A 21860-nucleotide genomic window follows, 5' to 3' on the forward strand; every position below is an offset into this window, starting at 1 on the left:
TCCAATTTTCCTACCAATGCAATTTCTAGAAAGATATGACACTAAATACAACTAAAAAGGTGATGCAACAAAAAAAAAAAAAAAAAAAAAAAAAAAAAAAAACCCTAAGAAGTAAGAGAGGAAATGAACAAAGAACAAAATTGCATAATCCTATGGCTCCTCATAGCTCCAAAGTCTCTAATAATCAAATACAGCAAACTCGGCATCACATCTATCACACCAAACAATCAAGAAGAGGCTATGTAAAATAACTAGCGTAAAGAAACAGCAATTTCACTAGCATGATTCTAACACATGCAGTTAATGACTTAATGGAGCATTACAAGAGGAGAAGACACATGGATAGAAATACATACTACTCCCTCTGTTTCAAATAATCGCAACACTAGGCATTGAAAAAAAAATTAGGAAGATTATAGGGTAGGGACTCTAGGGGAATCATTTTATAACAAAAAGTATAGTTAGTAGGAGAGAGAAATCTTTAAAAAAAAAATTGTAAGTGGGGTTGGTAGGAGAAAGAAATAATAAAATATTTGTGCAAGTGGGGTTAGTGAGAGATATAATAGAATAATATCAGGTCCTTAGCAAATAATGAATTATTGCAATTATTATGAAACAGACATAAAAGAAAAGTGTTGCAATGATTGCAAGACGGAGGGAGCAACTACACTTTCTCTATACATCAAAAAAATTAGAAGATCTTGCATAATGCAGATTTTCCATCCTCTATATTAGCCTACTACCTCCGATTTTTATTAGTTGCAACTTTGGAATATATTTGCAACTAATAAAAATCAGGGGTAGTATTTACTTTGGACAATTTTTTCTTGTGACTCACAATTATTTATTTTATTTTTTTAAAAAAAAGGGATGCAGGTTATGCATACCACATGTAATTGTGAAGCTTCCCGACCTTACCTAAAAGACTAAGAATTATGTTACAGCACAGTTGATTTCTCTGACTTCGCATTTTTCGATGCAATGGTTATGTTGTGTAGTTTACACGTGAAAACTCGCAAACATATACTTTGTCCGTTCCACAGATATTTCAACATAGGGGGGTATTTCCGCATCCCAAATGCACTTAATATATCTTAAATATCTTTAACTATACTCCCTAAGTTCTTTTTTGTTCTACTCACTCTCCATTTTAGTCTGCTCTTTATTGTTCAACTCACTTTCCATTTTTGTCCATTCTTTTTTGTTCTACTCAAATTCCATTTTAGTCCGCTCTTTTTTTATTCTAATCACTTTCCATTTCAGTCCGTTCTTTTTTGTTAAACTCACTTTCAGTTTGAGGCAGTTCTTTTTCGTTCTACTCACTTTGCTTGATTCTATTTTTGGCTTACCCCTTTAACCATCTTACCCCTTCAACCCCATAATGATTACACCTTTCCGCACCATCACTTACTTTATTCACCTTTTTCTTACACAAATCCACATTTTATCATTCTCTCTCACTTTATCCTACTTTCTCTTACACCCACCAACTATATTCAATATTTTCTTAAATTGCTGAAATAAAGTAAAAAGTTTATATAATGTAAGCATGTACCAACGCGAATCTAACAGTATATAGAGCAATATTTAGGGATCGGGTAAAGTATATATTAAACTGAAAAGAACTAATACTCTAATGGCTCTAAACATTATTTATCTGAACCAACTTATTTTGTCACCTCAATCGAATAGACTGTCCGACATAATAGGTCTGAGGCATATCAGTGGCTGGAGGATAAGGTTAACTGATGAGCAAAATGAAGCAAACTAAACTTCGAAGACTGAGAGAAGTGCATGTGTTGTACTGCTAGGCATAATGGTGAACCAAGAAAATATGTGAGTCCTAAAGGAATGGAAGAAAGCTACTCTGCCACCAAGACTAAATTACCATTCTCTCAAGTCAACCAGATAGTCCTCGCAGAGTCGCAGTTGCATCTAAAGGCATTGAACTGGCCACAGAAACTCGAGGTGGAAGGAGCCAAGTCTAAATATAAGACCATGGGTAAAATATGAGGACTTCGACCACAATACCACAAGTTGACAAAAACCTAGTCTAATTACAAATTAATAAGTCAAAACAACTGCAAATTGGTTTTTCATTAAGGATAAACAGTATATACCTTTTAACAGTCCTCTCATATGGCTCTTCATTTTCCCAGTCAAAAGTTAGAAAAGTTGTAGCATCATCTTCAGCAACTTGATATTTCATGGAATCCTGCAATGTGTCACGATCAACTGTAGCTTGAGCAATTTCTGGAGCAAATGCTGCCGTGTTACTTCCAATAGTTTCATCAATGTCGGACTCAGTGTCAGTGTCAAGCTCTCGAGATCGTTTAACAGAAAATTTTCGGTTACTTTGTAACCCACTAGCATCATCTGCATCCTTGGGTGTTTCAGAAATCACAGATACTCGGTGAAGGTTAGTCTGCAACTGTATCCATCGGTTCAAAGTTGGAAATCTGAAATTTTGAAATATAAAATATTTTTATTTTTTTACCCAGAAGAAATTGTGGATGTTATTGGAAAATATGCAACAATAATGTATACCTTTCTGACTGATCAACAGCAAATTCATAGAACATATGGTTAGTATCTGGTGAATGCGGCAATTCTTCGTTCAAGGGACTATGAAAGGATGACTCATTACTACTGTATAACATACTGCTTCCAAAGACACAAGCAAGTACAGCTCTAACTGGTGAAATTTTGACCAAATGCTTTATTATGTCCAACTGTAGATGATATTGAGCAATTCCAGCTGAAGCCATGGAGCTGCTGACGTCACTTGCGCAAGTCCCTTTACCAAAAGATGTCGTTAAATGACTAGCATGGCTAATTTTAGCACTGGAAGCAGTCAATGGAAGACAAGCCCAACCGTGGCCACACCGTGAAGGATAGACAGAAGGTACACAAGCTGAGATCACTTCATGAACAAAATCAGCAGACATGATTTCTGCAACCTTTTCAGCTGCTTCAGTGCTACCTCTTTCAAAAACTAGACGTGTCACAAGCTGTATAAAAGTCATGAAAATCATGAAAGGCATTAACATATATTCAAGTTGCTGTCCAGGGGCACAATCTCATATTCTATTTAATCATGCCTAAACATACAACAAAGAAAAACACACAGAAACAGACATAAATTCAGACCCAACACTGAAACAAACCATAAATGGATGATTTACAAGATAGAAATTTTGACCACTGTAAAAGACATTTATATTTCTGATAGTGAGTTAATGACTGCTTTAAGAAGTCTATATTACATGGAAAGTACCAATTTCAAAGACTTTTGGTGTGAATAAACTACTTAATGCTCATTTCGCAGTGCAGACAGGTTAAAAAAACCCACAGAGCTGCAGAAGTTGTGGTAACTACAGAGCCAAGCAGAAGCATTCACTAAGTTTCTAATAATGAGATATTATGTAAGGATTCAGACCTTCAAATAAACTTTAAAGGTCAAACTAGAATCCAAAATCCAATTAAAGAGAAGAAGATATCAGTTATGTATTAAAAAGGTGCAAAAAGTCACCATTACACTCTTTAGCCCATATTTAAAATAAAAAATAATAAAATAGATCATTGAAGCAAGGCCAACTACTTTGGGAAGTAGTTTTTAGTAACTTGTCCATGTATTACACATCTGGATCTCAATTTGGGACCAAAAGTTATGGGCTTTTGAAAAAAAAAAAATTTCAACATGCAACAAACAACGTTGATCTCCTTAGCCATAATGACATAAAATGCTGGATTTCTTTGCTCCAATTCTACTAAAGTACCTCTTTGACCACCCCAAATGGGTATGCATACTCAAACACTTATATTTTCGAAATATCGAATATTTATCTACTGCTTATAAATTCATGAATAAGATAATGGAAAGATCATTGTCCACAGCTCCCAATCACAAATCTGGACCCACAATCGAGGTCAACAGTCACATTCAAGTCCAATCCTCACCAATTTTATTTAGTTCGTATATATGCTTTCAGGTTTTCACTGGCTACAAATTCTAAGGAACACTTGTTTTACTTTCCCAAAGGCAACAAGTATCACATGCAAAGATCATTTTTGAGCCAAGAATTAATAGACTTACATCCTTAGGCCATTCATATATGAGCGAAAAGTAGTTAAAGTCATGAGTTGTATCAGTGCCATCAACAATATCACCAATTGCAGCAATATGAAGAACAAATTGTGAGAGATATGTTGAGGGTTTTGCACTCAAGGGGTTAAAAAGCCGCTTCTCAGCATCTTTCATGTCATAAGCTGAGGGTTGTGCAATGCTTTCTCCAGTTGCTGAACTTGAGGATGGCTGTTTAGTACTTCTGAGCCCAAGTCCCACAAAATTATTCCTGTCAATATCCAAGAGATATTTCTGCTCCCTGCCTTCAACTTTGACAAGATCAATCCCCATTTCTTCATCAGCTACTGCTCTTGCAAGATTATGAAGTTTGCCTGAAACAACAGACAAACAAATATAGAAAAGTCACTAGTCAAAATATACAACCATGAAAATAAAGAGTTGTCTCTAACAAATCTCAACTCCTAATACCTGGCCAACTATAATTTCCTTTTTTAAACTTTATTTCTACCCAAAGCCTGCTCAAAATCGGGTCCCTTCCATGATCAGGTCTACTTGAAAGTAAACCAATTAAACATTCAAGTAAAATGTATCTACTAAAAAATTATAAACATATCTCTGCAACTCTCTATATTTAAGATTTTTTTAATTCTGATGAACAAACCACATTAATTGTCATGAAATCCATGCATTAACTATAAACATCTAAATCTACGTGATGTAAGACTGCTTTAAAGAAGAGAAGCAACCGACAAAAGTAAATCAAATTATTTAAAGAAAATGAAAATAATCAACACATTTCACGCATGTTGAGCTTGAGGCCATATTTATACATATAATGCACACGTACATATATATACCTAAAATATATGAACAAAAATATACTCCGTTTGATTTCCTTAGTTCAACTCACTATTTTCATTTGTTTTACTGTGTCCCACTCGCTTACTTTATTCCCTTTATGGCAACTGTTTATTCATTTTTATCAACTACAATCCCACTATGTGGGGTCCAATTATATCAAATAATACCATTACTCTCTATCTCTCACCTTTTCATAGCAAAAGTGGTCACACACATGGTCCTCATTTCCCCCTTTTCATACTATGTGTAACTACAAGTAAATGATTATAAATTTAGAACACAAGAAAACAAATATATAACCCCTCCATTAATTATACTTCTACCCAATTGCAATTTGTGGTCTCCAACACACATGTTTGATTGATTATAATTTTAAATACGTACTAGTGTAAATTATTAAAAGTTGATATTTGGATCCCATACATAGCAACAATTCTGACAAGATTTCACGCAATAATAATTAATTTGTACATAAGTAGCAATAGACGGTGAAAGTTTATTTTTAGCTTGAGCTAACGAATAATCAGTGAGTAGAAAAAAAGATTCTACCTTTACGCACTATTACTTTGACTTAAATTTTTTAGTATACACTTAATGGCCCTGTTTAATATATTTTTAGATTATTCTCGAAGCACATTTTCGTAACATCAATTTTACGAATTTTTACTACACAATCAAAGATATTAATGGTCAACCATATGCCTGAGACATGCTTAGAGACATAACTTTTTACTTTCATATTATTCACGTCATATAAAACCATAGTTATTTTTAACCGTTGAATTGTATCTATTTATCTTAAGAAATGATAATTTTACAATATATTTACTTCAAGAATACTAAGAATTTGTTTTTACAACTCTCAACCAAGCATTGTGTGCACCCCTAAGCTTGTAGAATTAGTGAAAACAAAAGTGCCAAAGTAAATTATGCATTTATGCTAATAATACGAGCGCCAAAGTAGAAACTTTCCTTATAAGTGCGTGGTGAGTATCAAATCATTAAAAAGTAATAAAGGAAGAAAGACACAAACGAAAGGAGGGCTAAGGATAAAAAAATCAGGTACCAAAAAAAAAAAAAAAAAAAAAAAAAAAAAAAAAACATGCTCTTAAGCTATCATCTAGTAGACGATCTAAGAACATAGTACAAAGAGCAAACGAGGAGACTTCACAGTTCACACAACAATTGGAATAATCCCAATACAAATTAACCCAACTACTTAAAATTTCCATTTTAAAATAATTTGGCACTAACCCCCTTAGCCCTCCTTAGCCCACAGAGAAGCTAACAATGACTTGATCACATGAATTTCGCAGTAGCCATATGGTCTAAAAAAACAGCGATAATTACATTTTACCAAAGCAAACTCTTCTCCCTCACCCTGCCAAAGCCCAAAAAAGCTAGATTATTCATCATCCAAACTAATAAAAGACTTGTCAAGAATGTCATTGTGGCTAAAGACTATTGTATAATAATTATATTAATCGTATCAGACCATCTATATTGCCTTTCCTTAGGTCGGTTCATTACAAGGAGAAACCAAAAGAAAAAAGCGTAAAAGATGATAGCAATGGCTTGCACTGAACCACAATATTCTGATAATTTAGTAAAAGTTACTGACAGAACCCCGAGGAAGCATCCCCGATTTCAAAGAGGACAAAGGACAAAAAATATTTAGCACTCAAGACTATAGGAATCATGCACGCACAAAGTAGACGAGAGGAATTTCCTAACTATAACAGGATACCAACAGTGTATCATCATATCTACAAAGATAAGAAACTAAGACAAAGAGTATAGTGCAGTATTTAAAACCATTAAAGTGTATCAATAATTTTTTAATAATTTTAATTATAATATCTTACCGCTCAGAAACTGTCGTTTGCCCATATGAGCATCTTCAATCATCTGATGTAGCAATGCAAGAGCACGATCTCTGTGGCCTTGTTGATGAGAAGAAGTAATGTTCATCTCCCCTGACAAAATAGACTGAAGGGTGGCAGAATTTTCCTGGAAGTGTCAAAAAAGGTATGATAATAAAGCAGTTCACAGCCTAACTTGCAGATATTGCAGAAGGTTTGATGAGGAATAACTTTGGAGGAAAAAAAAAAAAAGATACGTTAGTAAAGATGCAAAAAGGAAAATCTACAATTAAGCAGATATAGTAGCAGCATTTTATTGATGGAAATTCTTGCAGCAACCCCTATCATATCAATTGAAAGACTATTGGGAAAGAGGGGGGGAGGGGGTTCTAATGTTGTAAGCCCAATGCATGTATGGCCACGAATCAACGATGAGAGAATATATATTCATTCTTTATAAACACACACCTCCTCTAAAAATTCACGTAGTCGTTTGAGAAGACGTCTTGCTACTGAAACCAATGCAATTTCTTGGATCTGATCCCATCCAATCTTTGAAGACCCTCCTGGGTATATTTCCGACAACATGGTTTGAGCCTGCATAAATGTAAGAAAGTGACAGAGCATTTAAAAATTAAAGGATATCTCACTCAAATTTACTTAGAACAAAATTACAAAAAAAAATTTGATAAATCTATGCAAAACGCCCAACTTTGGATATCTTATACTTCTTCTGTTTTCTTTTAAATGCAACACTTTGACTTTTACACTATTCATATACCCCACTTTGACTAGCTTTGATGATTTATAGTAAGGAAAAAAATAGTCATATGGGATCTTGTTAGAATTGGTCGCATCCAAACTTTGACTAGTTTTACTTATAAAAACTTTATCTTATGAAGATAAACATTGTGAGTTTATGATTGATCTATTAAAATTTTACACAATCACATTTGGTTTTTATATATTAGTAAAATTCAAGTGAAAGTATGTGAATAGTGCAAAAGTCAAAGTGGTGCACTTATTCAGATACAAAGGAAGTAGCAATCAAACCTGATATTTAAATGACCAAGATCCCCTACTCAGCATAAGAATTCTCTAATTTGATCCTTATAACCTATATTAAACTAAAATACCTGATCCAGAAGTCGCTCAGACATGTCTTTAGACTTAGCAGAAGCAGCAGCAACATCTATACAGAGAAGAATCTGCAAACAGAACATTTAATCAGTTAAAATTAACTTAAGAATATGTAAATGAAGATTTACAACTTAAAGTTAAGAGGAGACCATTTTTTATACTCACAGCAGCAATAGGACCAATTTGAGATCGTAACGAGGAAAAATCAATTTCTTGCAGTGTCACTGTTTCATCTGTAGCACGAGAAACTGCATCCTCGACCTACCATTCAATTTTTCCACAAACAGAAAAAAAAAATAAGAAGAAAGACACTGGATTGAAAGAGAAACAGATAGAAAGAGGATTATCCAGGGAAAAAAAATGCAAACATACAAAGTACTAGCTCCATAAAAGAGAAATATTTATGCCTAAATAAAAGGCACAACAATATATCACTTTCTTAATGGCACCGAAACAACAAGAAACCACACAACTGATCAACTAAAATTAACAAATTCAGACAAAAATTGTACAGGCATATCATCTGCTACAGAGACTTTTTTGAATCCCAAATAAAGCATAAAATCTGCATTTTTTTGTCTGAAAATCAAGTTCAACTTTTGATTTTCGACAAAGACCAGTGTGTGCATAATTCCTAACTACAACCATGAAATTCAATAGCAATAACAGAGCCAATTTTCCAGGGATTTTTTATCCTCTCATCTCACTCCATATTAGGTTAGAAGTGCCCTTTAAGATTATGCAAACATATTAAGGACACACAACAGGTTTTCATAACTGACTCATACAGTTCATTGGTAATTAAAAGACAAGAAACATTGCATTGGTGTAGTAAAATGATCTTATTCCTTTTATGGTGAAATCTTATCCTATCTTGCCCCACTATTTGGGTTTCATTCTTGACATATGATCCTACAGTAGATGGATAGAAGTAGAAGTCGCAGAAAACTATGAAACAGAGGAGGTACCGCTTCACAATTTAAACAAAATCTTACCATCTTCTCTACAGAATGTGTCAATTCACCAGATATCTAAATACATACAATTTTGCATGGTGCTAAAAGTAGTAATCAAAAACTTCAAAAATAAACACATATTATCACAGAACAGTATCAGACTATCAGCAGGGATCCATATTCTTTGATATAGGAAAAAGGTGTGATGAAGAAAAAATGAAGTAACAGCTCACATAATACAGAAATCTGAAATGAGATAACCCTACAAGCTCTTTACTTCATGAACATCCATTTTCTATAAATAACAGGCTAGACAAGTCTACCTCAACAAAGAGAAGAAGCAACACACAGTCATGTCGACCAGTCGACCATACATTTAAAAGCGATAGAGGCAAAGCCAAATGATGGCATTGAAAATAAAAGAGCTATTATCTTTAAGATGCTTACAGACGCTCTTTTGAAAGTGTCGTCCACCCATTCAGCCAGTGCAAGTGTAGCTCTATCTTCATATGACAAGGAAAATCTATGCACCGCCTCCTCCCCTATGTCATACTTTGCCTTTTGCATGCACCTATAAAGGGAAAAAAAAAATGAAGAAGAAAGCAACAGATACTCAGAAGTCAAGAATGGTAATAAACAGGATTGGCAAAAGGGTCGAGGGGAGCACATCTAGAAATAGGGCAAATATCAGGCTTTATAAAGCCATTCAAGTCACGAACAAAGTCTACAAATACAACTGCAAAGAGCACCTAAAATAGATCACACATTTCAAAAATATCGTGTGGAAACAACTGCTTAAAGACCCAATATCATTTGAAGAATTCAGGAAGCTTACAGGTTGAGCAACTTTGATGGTGCTGCGCGTAGTATAGTCAATGCCTCCTTCCATCTCCATTTCAGCTCAGGTAGAGGCAAAAGTTGCTGCAAAACTGACAAGCGCCATTGCCAATCTTCAATGAATTTTCTAGCATTCAATATTCTCCACTCTAAGGCTTCTCTTTCACCACTAGAGTTGGTAACCTCCAACGTCAGCTCGGTTGGTAAATTATGCCGCAAAGTTTCAAGCAGAAATTCAACAATAGAAACAGCCATGTGGTTTCCCGTTTCGTCAAATTTGACATCATCATACTGCTGCTGGCCAGCACGAGATAGCTCGTAGTTGCTCCCTGCTAAGCCACAATGTTCAAAATCAACTGAGATGCTGTCAACATGTAGGAGTGAAATAATAATGTTCACCATGAATATCTGCATCATTGGAAATAGTTGCACAGGACCGTTAAAAAAAATAATAAAAATTGATAAATAATAAATATAAAAAGGATCAGAACGCATCATGAACTTCAGATTCCAGGAACAAAGTACCTTTCGTGCCACACTATTGATAGCCTCTAGATGATGCCTAAGTTCTTTCAAAAATCTTAATGACAACTGAGGATAGCAAATTTGATCATCAGAAACACTCTTTTCCATAGCTCCCAATGCCATGACAGCATAGTCAAGAGCATAGCGCATGTGAATCAGTTCACCATCATGCATCCTACCAACAAAAGTTAGCCACATTTTCAATTATTGTGACTCGAAGGTCAATAAATCTACACGTCACCCAAAGCAAAAGAATTAAGCTTATTTTTTACCGCATATTCTACCCACATTACAAGTTGAACGGATCAGAATTCTGAAAGGAAAAGGAAATTAGAAAAGGCCACCTGCAGCTTTTTCACTTCATTTAAATAAGAGTTATACCCACAAGGAACTCCTCTGTTTTTCAGTATAATATCTAATATCATGTACGGTTGTATTAAAGAACGCATAATCATATAGGCAAACAGACCAATAAATAGGAAGGGGAGTGGGGGAAATCATCCACCAACCATTTCCCTCAGTAATTTCATATGATTATGTCAACAGCCTATTTTTAAGCTGTTGGTTGTGGAGGATGTTAGTTTTTAATAATAATTTTTGAAAACTAAAATGACAGCAACACAGAGTATGTAATAAGGGCAAAGCTTCACTCCAAAAATTAAACACTTTCTGTCCGGTTCGTGTTGTGTTGTGAAATCAGCTTTTTAAAATCTGTTGGTTTCTTTTTGTTTACAGATCCACTAGATTTCCAACCTAGAATATTGCATAGTCCATACTAGGAAAAGAAAAAAAAGTCCAACCTTTAATCACCCCACTTCTCCAGGACCCAATTCCTCCCACATAGAGCTAAAGGCAAAGAGAGTTTCAAAAGCTCTTGGTTCACAGAAATCAAGTTACTCCAAAAATTTTATTTATTAAATAAGTTTAAAGCAGAGCTTATCCTCTTTGCCAGTACTCCTTTTCCATGATGTTAATATAATCCTTTTTTAATAAGTAAAGGGAAAATAAAAAAGGAATATTCCTTCAAACTCAAAATAAAAATCTTAACAGAAAAGGTATCCCCAGCCATAAGACAGATTCTTCTACCAGAAAATTTGCTGAACTCTAAGCCAAATCATTTTCTTACTATCATTATGAAGTCTAATAAAAAGTAAGACGGTAAGACCCAATGTTTTAGTAAGAATTCCTTTGTTCCACACAATCACCTCACCTGCCGTCTATAGAGTATAGACAACAGCAGTCTGAGAACTAACCTTTCAGATTTTATGCCTGCACAAAATAGCATGCAATAATATTGCTCTTAACTAAGCCAAATAAGGACTTAATAACGAACTCTGCAAAGCTAAACTCTCGTTCGCCAACTCCAAGAGAGTTAGGTATCTGGATCCAAAACCAACCTCACCTAACTATATTTAAGGTTGACAGCATTCTTAAAATATGCCTCTTTTTTTACTAGCCTCCAAACAACTTAACAAAAAGGTTAATTGCCTGGTACCAAGGGGAATGAAATCAAAAACTTCTGAATTCAACTAAACAATCATCGAATTTCTGGTTGTGACTGATTTTGATATGTAGTATGTACTAAAGTCCTTATATAGAATCCTAAACCCATAAAGTTAAATCAATGAGCAAGTTGAAATTAAGAGGCAATTAAAAGAGTGGATTATAATTTGCTTGAGGTTATATAGATAAGATACTAACAAAAAGACAGGGAGGACATAGATTTATAAGGAGTTTGAGGCAATGAGATTTTATTTGCAGAAGAACACATAGTTTTATTAACATTACCCCATTAATACCAAGTATCAAATGGCCATTGGTGTTCACTAATATTATTGTGTTTTATTATCGAGTAAGAAGAACTACAAGTTACTACAACTGTACAAGGTGTCCTTAGTTACAAGAGTGGGCTGTGGGCATACCGACCACACAGAAAAGAACCAAACAATGCAGGCCATTCAGAAGCAAAAAAACCCATAGATCCAAGAAAACTACAACTCCAGTAGCCTCATTACGAGATATATAGTCATTACACTACAGCCAACGCGCCGAATTCAGCAAAATTAACACGCATGTCCACAGGACGCTGTTATTTGATCCTCTTAAACAAAAATCATCTCATTTTCTTTTGGGGACAAGGGCATTGAACTTGTACTTTCAAATGTTAGATACAGCCACAAAGAAAAGTGCCACACCTTTTCCATTCTGCTGCAGTAGAGTCTGTTGGCTGCATGCTAATCAATTTAATAGCATCCTCAAATTTAATGGTTGGAACAACATCAAATAATACCTGCAGAAAAATGGTCATGTTAAAAACAAGTCACGGTAAGCAAGGTATTTTTAAGACCGGGGGGATCATGAAAAATACTAATGAATTATAGTGGTCGATAATAATGGAGAACTTCACATGATATTGATCAGTCTATGTATAATCTACAACAACAATCGCAAAACATTAGTCCAAACAGGATACATGTATGAATTTGCAACTATCAATGCAATAATACAAAATCAGCCAAATAGAGCTAATAAAACCTAACGTCAAAATGAGATTAAATTTGAAAGCCATATTCCCAAGAGCAAATCAGACAGGAAAGAGAGCCACAACAACAACAAACCCCCACCCCCCACCCCCCAAAGAACTTATTTATAACCAGTAACCCCATATCCACTAAACGTCACTGCTTATATAGTCATCCTATATCTCATACTCCCTCTATAATATCGTTACAGTTTGTAATATTCCACGGGAATTAAGATATAGGAGGAGAGAGTACATGAAGTACATGAAAAAGAAAGAAAAGTACAAGAAATGTGAGTGGGGCACATATAATAAGTACACGGAAAAGAGAAGTACATGAAAACAAGTGGGTGCACATGCACCCATGTGGAAGACCAATTCTAGCGAGATTCTTTACTAAGAGTAACAGAGTAAAATGGATGCACACAAAGACTTAGTAGCAATTTATAAGATATGGGACCATTAATATTAATGACTTAGTGATCAGAAATGTATTCAGCTCCTCTTCGGCCTCACACTCGTAATGCCTTACCTAATACGTTTATTTCTTATGTATTACGAGATTGAAGTGCTATTTATCTGTGTTCCTTGATTTCTGGTGAACTTATTGCTAGAGTGGAACCCAATTTTATTATATGGTTATGGATAGGTCTCCATTCTCCAATGGTCCAAGATAAATATAATACTTTGGTCTTTGACACGGAGTAAATTGGTTAAATTTTTTTGTTAAAACTTAGTTCTTGTTATGCAAGGTGGCAATTAATATCAAGATAATGTGGAAGTTGGTGGCAACAAGAATTCCTTCAATTTGATCTGAGAGCCAGATAAGAATTTGTTTTATTTATTTGACATTTAGGAGATTTTAATTTGTTAAATTTATTCCTATCTTACGAGTTGCTTTTAGAGATAAATTTTGAATGGCTAGAAAAACACTTTTCTTCGTCAAAATGGTTCTCTTAAATTATATCCTAAAGATATTGTTCTTTATAATCCTAGAGAGACTAGGTACGGATGTTGGGACTTGGGAGCGTTGCTCAAATTTTGTGTAGGAGATCGAGATCAAAATCTCAAGATGTAAAAGCCTATGAATGTGGGGATAGCCGATGTTGAGGTGGCTTAAAAGAGAAATATGAAAGTTGGGATGACTCGATGATGAGAGACCAAATCTACGAATATTTGCCTTATTGATAAGAATTGATGAATAATATTCCCCCTGTCCCTTATAGTTTTTTATATTCCTTCTCAAAATGTCCAAATAAAATCTTTTTGTTACTTAAAACAGAAAAATTTTACTCAACCCATGTGATGTGGAACCTTCAACTTATTCTCTGTCTCCCACACTCTTTTCATATTCTATGCCATGTAGGTCCTCTATCTTACTCTCTTTCAGAAAGAAATCGGAAGCTCATTTCTTCCCACACCTCCCCTCCCCTTCCATTCCTTCCATGATTGCAAACCAAACAAATTATAAAACTATTCTGTCACCATTGTTAATATTTTTCTCTGGATTAATTCAGTATCGTTCATTGTTTGGAGAACTATATGGGGTTGGTTTCCGAACACTTCTCAACTAATCAGTAATTCTTCATTTGCTTCATTCTTGTCAATAAAATTTCTAATCTTATACTCAAATAAAAAATAAAATTTGGGCAACTTCAACAAAAGCAAATAACATATAAAGCCATCAGCAGAAATACAAGGATTCCCAACATAAAACAGCATATAAACATAAAATCTTACCCGTAAAGGGCTCTGGGAAGATAGCCTTTCCAAAACCAAGTTCTCCACAAATGGATCCAAATGAGCATTCCCTTCTTGGAAATCTACTTGCCCATTACCAGACAAAAATAAGGAGGATCTTATATCCCACGGTTGACCCGAATTGACACAAGCAACAAAAGAAGCAACGTCAAGCCGATAACATAAGGAATCGCAAAGAAACTCAACGCACGATTTCTGTAAGAAATGGGAGAATATTTTAAAATAACATTAACACAAGTTATAAACACAAGCCTGAGGATGCAGAAATTTGTTGAATGAGTAAATCTGCAGGTAAAAAGTAGTACCTCATCTGAATCATTATCATAAAGAGAGGAATCATCAAGCTGACGAATTTTTGGCTGGCCTGTCCAAAGTAGCTGCATTAATTTTCTTCGAGCAGCAGTTCTGCTGGACAATAAATCCCACCCCAGGACACTAACTAGGGGTTGAAGCCGTGGAAACAATGACACGACCTGTAAAGCATGCAAGCAGCTTAGTCTGGTGAAAACATATAATAAAGACAAATATAGCAAAGCATAATAAGCTTTCAGCAAGAACATATGTGAGACAGAAAAGGCTTACATAACTTGCTTCTTCCAGCTGCTCATTCTTGACAGCAGAAAGAGCCGTTTCCATAACACACTCCAAAACATGAAATCCAGCAACACGGGCATAATGGTATAAATCTCGCATACAAACTGTAATATCCAAGTCAGAAGATAAAGATGTGTCATTGTTGACATCCTCAAGTTTCTTCTTTTGCATGCGATTTTGAAGTTGCATTAACGGGGGCAGAATCTGATTGTCAGAAGCCCTCAGCATATTTATCTCTTCTAGCAAAAGCTGGTCTTGAACAGCCTGGATGAATAATAATAATAATACTGCTTAGAGTTCTAGAAGCATTATACAAACAAGTCTTGACAACATAAACCTACTTATCAGAAGGATAAGCATCTAAAAACTCATTGAAGCGTCGCTGTCGAGACTGAAAAGCTTGTGAAATCAAAGTCTACAAGAAACTTCCAGTAGCATACATAATTTGGGTGAAAAGGGAAAATAAATAGGAAGAAGTTCATAACAATGAAAATCATAATTCAAAATTTGACAAGTGGCAACCTCAAGTGGCAACCTCAGAAATAAACAGGAAGTAGAGGACAGTCCACACTGTGATAAACAACAATTTGACATCACAGAGTATACGGGTGTATATTAGAGATAGGCAGAATTTAAAGATATGCAAGAGCAAACACCCAAAAATATACTTCCTCCTCTTTTACATTATCAACACATACTATTGTCTACAATTCTACATTGACAATATGTGGTGATTTATACTGATAATAATGTGATCTCATTAGATGTATCTCAACATATACTTTCATAATATTTAATTTTTATATTATTAGATTTATTAATAATTTAACGGTTGAGGTTAGGCATTGACAAGTCTGAAAATAGGTTGCAATAAAAGAGAACAGAGTTAATAATATAGCTCAGTAAACAGGGAAAGGAATATCTAAACCAGCGTGACAGTAGATGATAGATACAACATCCATATGGTGAAGGGTACTTATTAAAATCTTTAGGCATCTTTAGATATTGTATCATGTATTTTGGGAGTAGTAGGTAGCCATATTGAGTTGTATGACTTTATTATCTCAAACTTTGTTCAAAGCTATTTTAGGTAAAAGTCAAATTCCTGAACCCACCACTGCTGCGATCCTAACATTACCTAACAGTTACTTCATTTTATCACTCATACAATTTGAATTGTCAATTTCAAATAAAACCTGGAGTCTACCATTTTACCAGCTATTCCAACATCCCTCACAGTATCAACATACAAATCAAAAGATAAAAAGTTCTACATTTTTAACATCTGCAACACCATCAGTCACCACTTCACCTGTAAAACTACTAAACCACGAGTCAACTTCAGGTAAAAAGACAAATCTATCCATATACTAACCTTCAATTATTCCACCATGGTTAATGATATAGTGATATAATTTCAAAGTAAACAATGGGAAAAAGAAACAAGGTAAAGCTGGCATGCAAAAATTAAAAAAGGCCCTACAGCTGCAGCTCTGCTAGTCTACTCCTAGGAAGCCCCCTAGAAGAGTGAGGCTATTTGTGTTACAATCAAAATCACAGTAACAAGGGCATTCATACATGTTTGTTTTTGAGAACAAATAAAGCTATACCAAAGACACATGAGTCAGCAAGCAACATTCACAGAAATCATCAACAGTTCCAAGGAGTTATAAATCTTAAGTTTCTCATGCCATCTTCAAAAAAGAAGTATTCTACAGTGAAGGATGATTAAGGGAGCTACAAGGAATAAATAATCACCTAGACAAAGAAAGAAAAGCATTCAATTAGACCTTTCTCTTTCCATAATCGGAAGACAAAAATTTTAACCTGGAGCATTTGAACAAGATGAGTGCAGTTGGTTGACAGAGCTTCTCGATATATGTACAGCAATTTATCCCGTGATGTGCGAGAAACATCTCCTGGTCCCTCTTTTCTTGATATAACCTTTTGGAGCAAATCTTGAAATACCAACCTAACAGAGACATTCAAATAAAAATATGGTTTCTTTTAACAACTATGAAAAAGGTTATTATGCTAATAAGAGGAATATACTAATCTTTAAACTTCTAAAAGTGGATTAAAATGCCAAAGAAGAGGAAAATGTGACATGACTAATCAATATTACAACTTACAGTCTTACATGTCATCAACTTAAAATATGCAAACAAGCCTCATTTGTAATATCATTAAGCAGAACATATATGACTACAATTAAGAAAGCAAACAATATGGACCTGCTACTACAGGCAGATCAAATAAACACAGGTGTATAGCCCTCAAGCGAGACCAAGCTTATATACTTCCACTCAAACTCAAGCCGAGTCACAAGCTTTGTCGAATTTTAACTTTCAAGTATAAATTACTTTTATCTACCCTAGTTCGACTCTATAACGAATACTTTATAATTATACAAACTACAAAGTTCACATAATACATACTAGGCAACATGCTAGTATATTACCATTGTGCAGCAATAAGACTATAAGATAAAGGCATCAATACAACAATAACCTGCATTTGTACTCTATAACTTAAAATGCCAGTAATAAAAGGATTAAGCACCATTACACATACCGATATTCTTCCTCGGAGACTCCATAGCCTAAGCGCAAACATCGAATATGCGAAATAGCCTCATCTACATCCTCCTTATTTACACATTGTCTCATTTCATCCAAAAGCGCGATTTGTACATACTTCTGGATTGATTTCAACACTCTTTGATCCTCCTCACTCGAAACTGTCCCTACTCTCTCTTCTCTTCTCACAGTAATTGCCAAACCATTGCCATCACCATTCTCTAACTCCGAGCCTACCTGTTCCTGTATATTCTCACACAACGACACGAAAACGTCCACATTTTCGAGAATTACTCTCCTCAAACACATCAATTCCTCCTCTCTAACAACGATCAATTCTTCCTTTTCTTCATCTTCCAATTCAACAATCAAATCCTCCTTCAATCTCCTCAACCCTAACTCCATCAATCCATCCAACAATCGCATAGAACCTCTCAATTCCTTCAAAACCTCCTCCGCTTCATCCTCCACCTCCGCAACTCTATCAACTCTCTCCGAAACCCTAGCACTAATCATCTGAACATACAGCAAGAACTCGACACGAAACCTAATTGAATCAGCTGATACCGAACTCGACCAAACAGAAGTCCAATTCTCAAATTGAAAAAGTTCAAGCGACGAAAGCCAAGTAAGAAGAGCAGGTGATGAGCAATTAGTAGAGTAAACAGCATTCTTGAAGTTTCCGCCATTAACGACAATCGTTTGAAGCAGAGATAGAGCTAAATTAGGGTTCCGATGACGGAGACTAAGGATTGTAGCACGAAATGCCTCGAATTGAGTGAGGAATAGATGATTTGCTGCAACTTTGGAGAGGAGATTGGTGTCTTTGTCCATTGTTAGAGGTGGTTCTCTCTCTTCTTCCGCCATTGATGAAGGAGTTGAAGGTAGCGAAGACGATCGAAGCGAAGAAGAAGAGGAGGAGAGAGAAAGAGAGTGTGAGAGAGAAGATTGACAGTTGAATGCGTCACTAGTTGATGTTGTGTGAGGATGTTCTAAAAGCGGGAGATCGCCGTCTGTACTGTAAAAAGATTGGGTTGTGGTGAAATGTTCGCACGTTTTCCCACTTCTTACTTGGTTTTTCCATACGAGTAGGGGTGTAAAACCATAAATAAACCAAGCTGAAATTACTCGGATTCAAGCTCGTTTATTTGATAAATGAGTAGAACTTGAACCAATTTTGAAGCTTGTTTAATAAGGGTCTGTTCACATTTACTTAATTTCAGTTCAGTTCAGTTCAGCTCCAATCAGTTCAGTTCAGTTCAGTTCAGTTCAGCTCTTAATTTCCCTCTCACATAAAATATTCATTTCAGCTCAATTCAGTTCAGTTCAGTTCAGTTCCAATCAGTTCAGCTCCAATCAGTTCAGTTCAGTTCAGTTCAGTTCAGTTCAGTTCAGCTCAATTCAATAAATATGAACAGGCCCTAAATGAGTTCGAACACGAACATAGATATTGTTCATGTAAGTTCATGAACAACTCGTTTATTTATATTCATGAATTATTTATTTATTCACAATTGTTAATTTAATTCTTAAGTTTTTTAATAATAAAAATTTAATCATTAGTATTATAAGTAGGATTTAATTATTATGCTAATTTTTAAGATTTTCAAATGTCGAAAGTACAAAGCTTATTTTATTTTATTTTTTTAAGTAAAATACATTGATGAGCTTAGGTATGTCTTCTTGCAAGACTGTGACCTAAACTATCAAGGAGCAAAAAAATAAGAAAATTTACTATCTAAAAACGGATCTATATCTTGATGAGTCGGAGTAGAGTAGCCGAGGTAGGCAACATAGTCTGCTGCCCGATTGCCTTCTCGATAGATGTGTCTTGACATATGGCATGAGAAATAGAAAAGCTCGTTCATGAAACACTCGTTTATTAACCTGTTTAATAAACGAGTCGTTCGCGGACATATAGCAATCTAAATGAGCCGAGGTTGAACATATTTTTGAGCTCGCTTGAAAGCTTGGGATCGTGCTCGGACTCGCCTGAGTTAAATGAACTTGAACATAAACAAGGTAGTACTCGACTAGACTCATTTACACCCCTATATACAAGTACTCCGTATTGGCTTGCCTTCATTTCAATCGTACTCCCTCCGTGTTTAAATAAAGTTTTTGACCTTTTTGTATTTTATACATAATTTACTTTGATTAATGTTTGTAATTTATACATAAGAATAAATATAGTCTTGTGGTATTTGTTGAAATCGGACAAAATAAGAGAGTATTATCGCAACAATAGGTAATCGGTATTGCACAAATGTTTGAAAATTATAGGTGAAAACCAAAAAAATATATATTTGCAACTTTTGAATTTTCTATAATAGTACATTTGAAACCTCAATCGCACTATTATGTCCTATGGCCGCTCTCATTCCATTCCATACCACTCAATTAAATTGGTCCATGTTAATTTAACTAATAAGATTTCTTGATTTAATTAACGTCAAATTGCAAATACATTAAACATAATGAGAAAATACACGTTCATAACCTTGATAAACGAAAATTGTATATACAATGGTGTTTGAGCCAATTAATGTCCTATATTAACAAATTTTGTTAATATCAACAATTTAAAAAATATACCTTATTTCTCATTTTATTTCTATAAGCACAAGCACGGTAGCACACCACCGTCATCACACTTGCTTCTTCTTCGTCCATGAACACCACCACCAACCCCGACCCCTTCTTCCATGAACACCAACACAACATCACCTTCGCCGCCAAATTTAAAGAAAACTCTAAAAAAATACGTAAATTAAGTGAATGGTCAACCCAAACGGCAGGGTCTTTTTTATAGTACTTATGCTTTAACAATGGAGCTTCGTGGGGTTCAACTTGACATAAATTGAGCTTGAATAAAACTTCATAGGGTTCGACCTTTGATAAAATTACTCAAAACACAGTTGAAGAATGTAAGATTGCGTCCTTTTTGATGGTTCATCATGAATTCGTGATAAAGGGTGGTGGTTGTGACGGTAGATACAGTGACGATCACCCTCGATTGTTCAAGGTTGAATATCTAATGTTGGTGAATTTTCAGCACTATCCCTAAATAAGTCACAAAAATGGCATTTTATACCATGTGATAAACAACTTTGAAATATAGGATATTAATTTGTATTTTTATAAATAAGTTTAATTCAACTTTGCAATTTTATAGAGAAGAAGGGAGATAGAGGAGTGAGGATTCCAGTGAAAAAAAAGGGAAAGAAGCTATTTTGTGGGACCCACATGACGTCATAGACCCAACTAGGTGGGAACTTTTAGTGTTTTAAAGATAAGTTGGTGTAAATTTTTTATTTTTTATTTTTTAAAAAAACCTGTAGGTGGTAATTGCTAAAACAACAACAATAATAAGTGGTAACTGGTAAGTGTTAAAATTTTCAAAAGCAAATATTTGGTGTTTTCAATTCAATTCTAATTTCAATTATGGGATAAAGGCCCTATTTTTAAACGCTCGAATTGGGCCTTGGATTTGGTTGCCTCGCTCTTACATAAGGAGTGTTTTAAATAGTGATTCTTAATCTCCCCCTTATGCCACCCTTTTATAAACCAAAGAAATGCATTAGCTCTTACAATCTTACTAACAATTACTTTTGCAGGTTTTGTATAGATTTTCAATATTTTTATATACAATCGCTTGCAAAATGTAGCAATAGTAGTATTAGTTTATGTTGGTTTTTATAGTGTCATCATAACTCTTATTTACAAGAGTTGTATCTTATTTCGGAAACACCAATTGCATCAAAACTAAAAACTCTATTTCTTACCTCTTAAGTTTTCTCTCTCATTAAGAGCCACCTAAGAAACCCCAATATTATTGATGCTCTTAGGATTCAAGCTATAATAGCATGAGAAATCCTCAAAAATATTATGTGGACGATAGATAATAATGCTAGTATAAAGTGACATGGAGTAAAGAGAAGATAGGGTGGAGGCAAGAGGGAAAGAAAGATAAAATTTGGTCAAGCATTACATGTACTACCTCTGTCTCACTTTATTAAGTTTTGGTTCAGTGGAATTGATGAGAGAGAAAAGTGGTGGGACCTAAAACATTTTTGTTCAAACAAAGTAGTGGTCCATAATCTCCATGTGTACATTAATTTTTTTGAAAAACTTTTA

General features: G+C 34.7%; 1 protein-coding gene across 4 annotated transcripts in view; it reads right to left on the bottom strand.

Annotated features, from left to right (window-relative positions):
- Positions 1–18687, bottom strand: part of LOC145593758 (uncharacterized) — a 38803-nt gene extending 20116 nt beyond the window's left edge. For 3 of the 4 annotated variants that reach the window (XR_014102800.1, XR_014102799.1, XM_081650104.1), the window contains exons 1-16: positions 17719–18687; positions 16972–17116; positions 15133–15408; positions 14856–15023; positions 14530–14745; positions 12464–12558; positions 10269–10443; positions 9742–10151; positions 9354–9477; positions 8116–8211; positions 7947–8018; positions 7279–7407; positions 6814–6958; positions 4097–4458; positions 2548–3011; positions 2121–2459 (exon numbers count right to left, since the gene is read on the bottom strand). Coding sequence is in view for 2 of the 4 variants with exons in the window: in XM_081650104.1 (XP_081506230.1) it covers positions 2121–2459; positions 2548–3011; positions 4097–4458; positions 6814–6958; positions 7279–7407; positions 7947–8018; positions 8116–8211; positions 9354–9477; positions 9742–10151; positions 10269–10443; positions 12464–12558; positions 14530–14745; positions 14856–15023; positions 15133–15408; positions 16972–17116; positions 17719–18590 (4088 nt within the window). In the remaining 2 variants the exon portion in view is untranslated. The remainder of the gene's footprint in view (positions 1–2120; positions 2460–2547; positions 3012–4096; positions 4459–6813; positions 6959–7278; positions 7408–7946; positions 8019–8115; positions 8212–9353; positions 9478–9741; positions 10152–10268; positions 10444–12463; positions 12559–14529; positions 14746–14855; positions 15024–15132; positions 15409–16971; positions 17117–17718) is intronic. The other variant, XM_081650106.1, reaches the window with a different exon arrangement.
- Between the last annotated feature and the right edge of the window lie 3173 nt (positions 18688–21860).

The sequence above is a fragment of the Chenopodium album genome, chromosome 19 (assembly GCF_948465745.1).
Source record: "Chenopodium album chromosome 19, dcCheAlbu1.1, whole genome shotgun sequence".
Lineage (NCBI taxonomy): Eukaryota > Viridiplantae > Streptophyta > Magnoliopsida > Caryophyllales > Amaranthaceae > Chenopodium > Chenopodium album.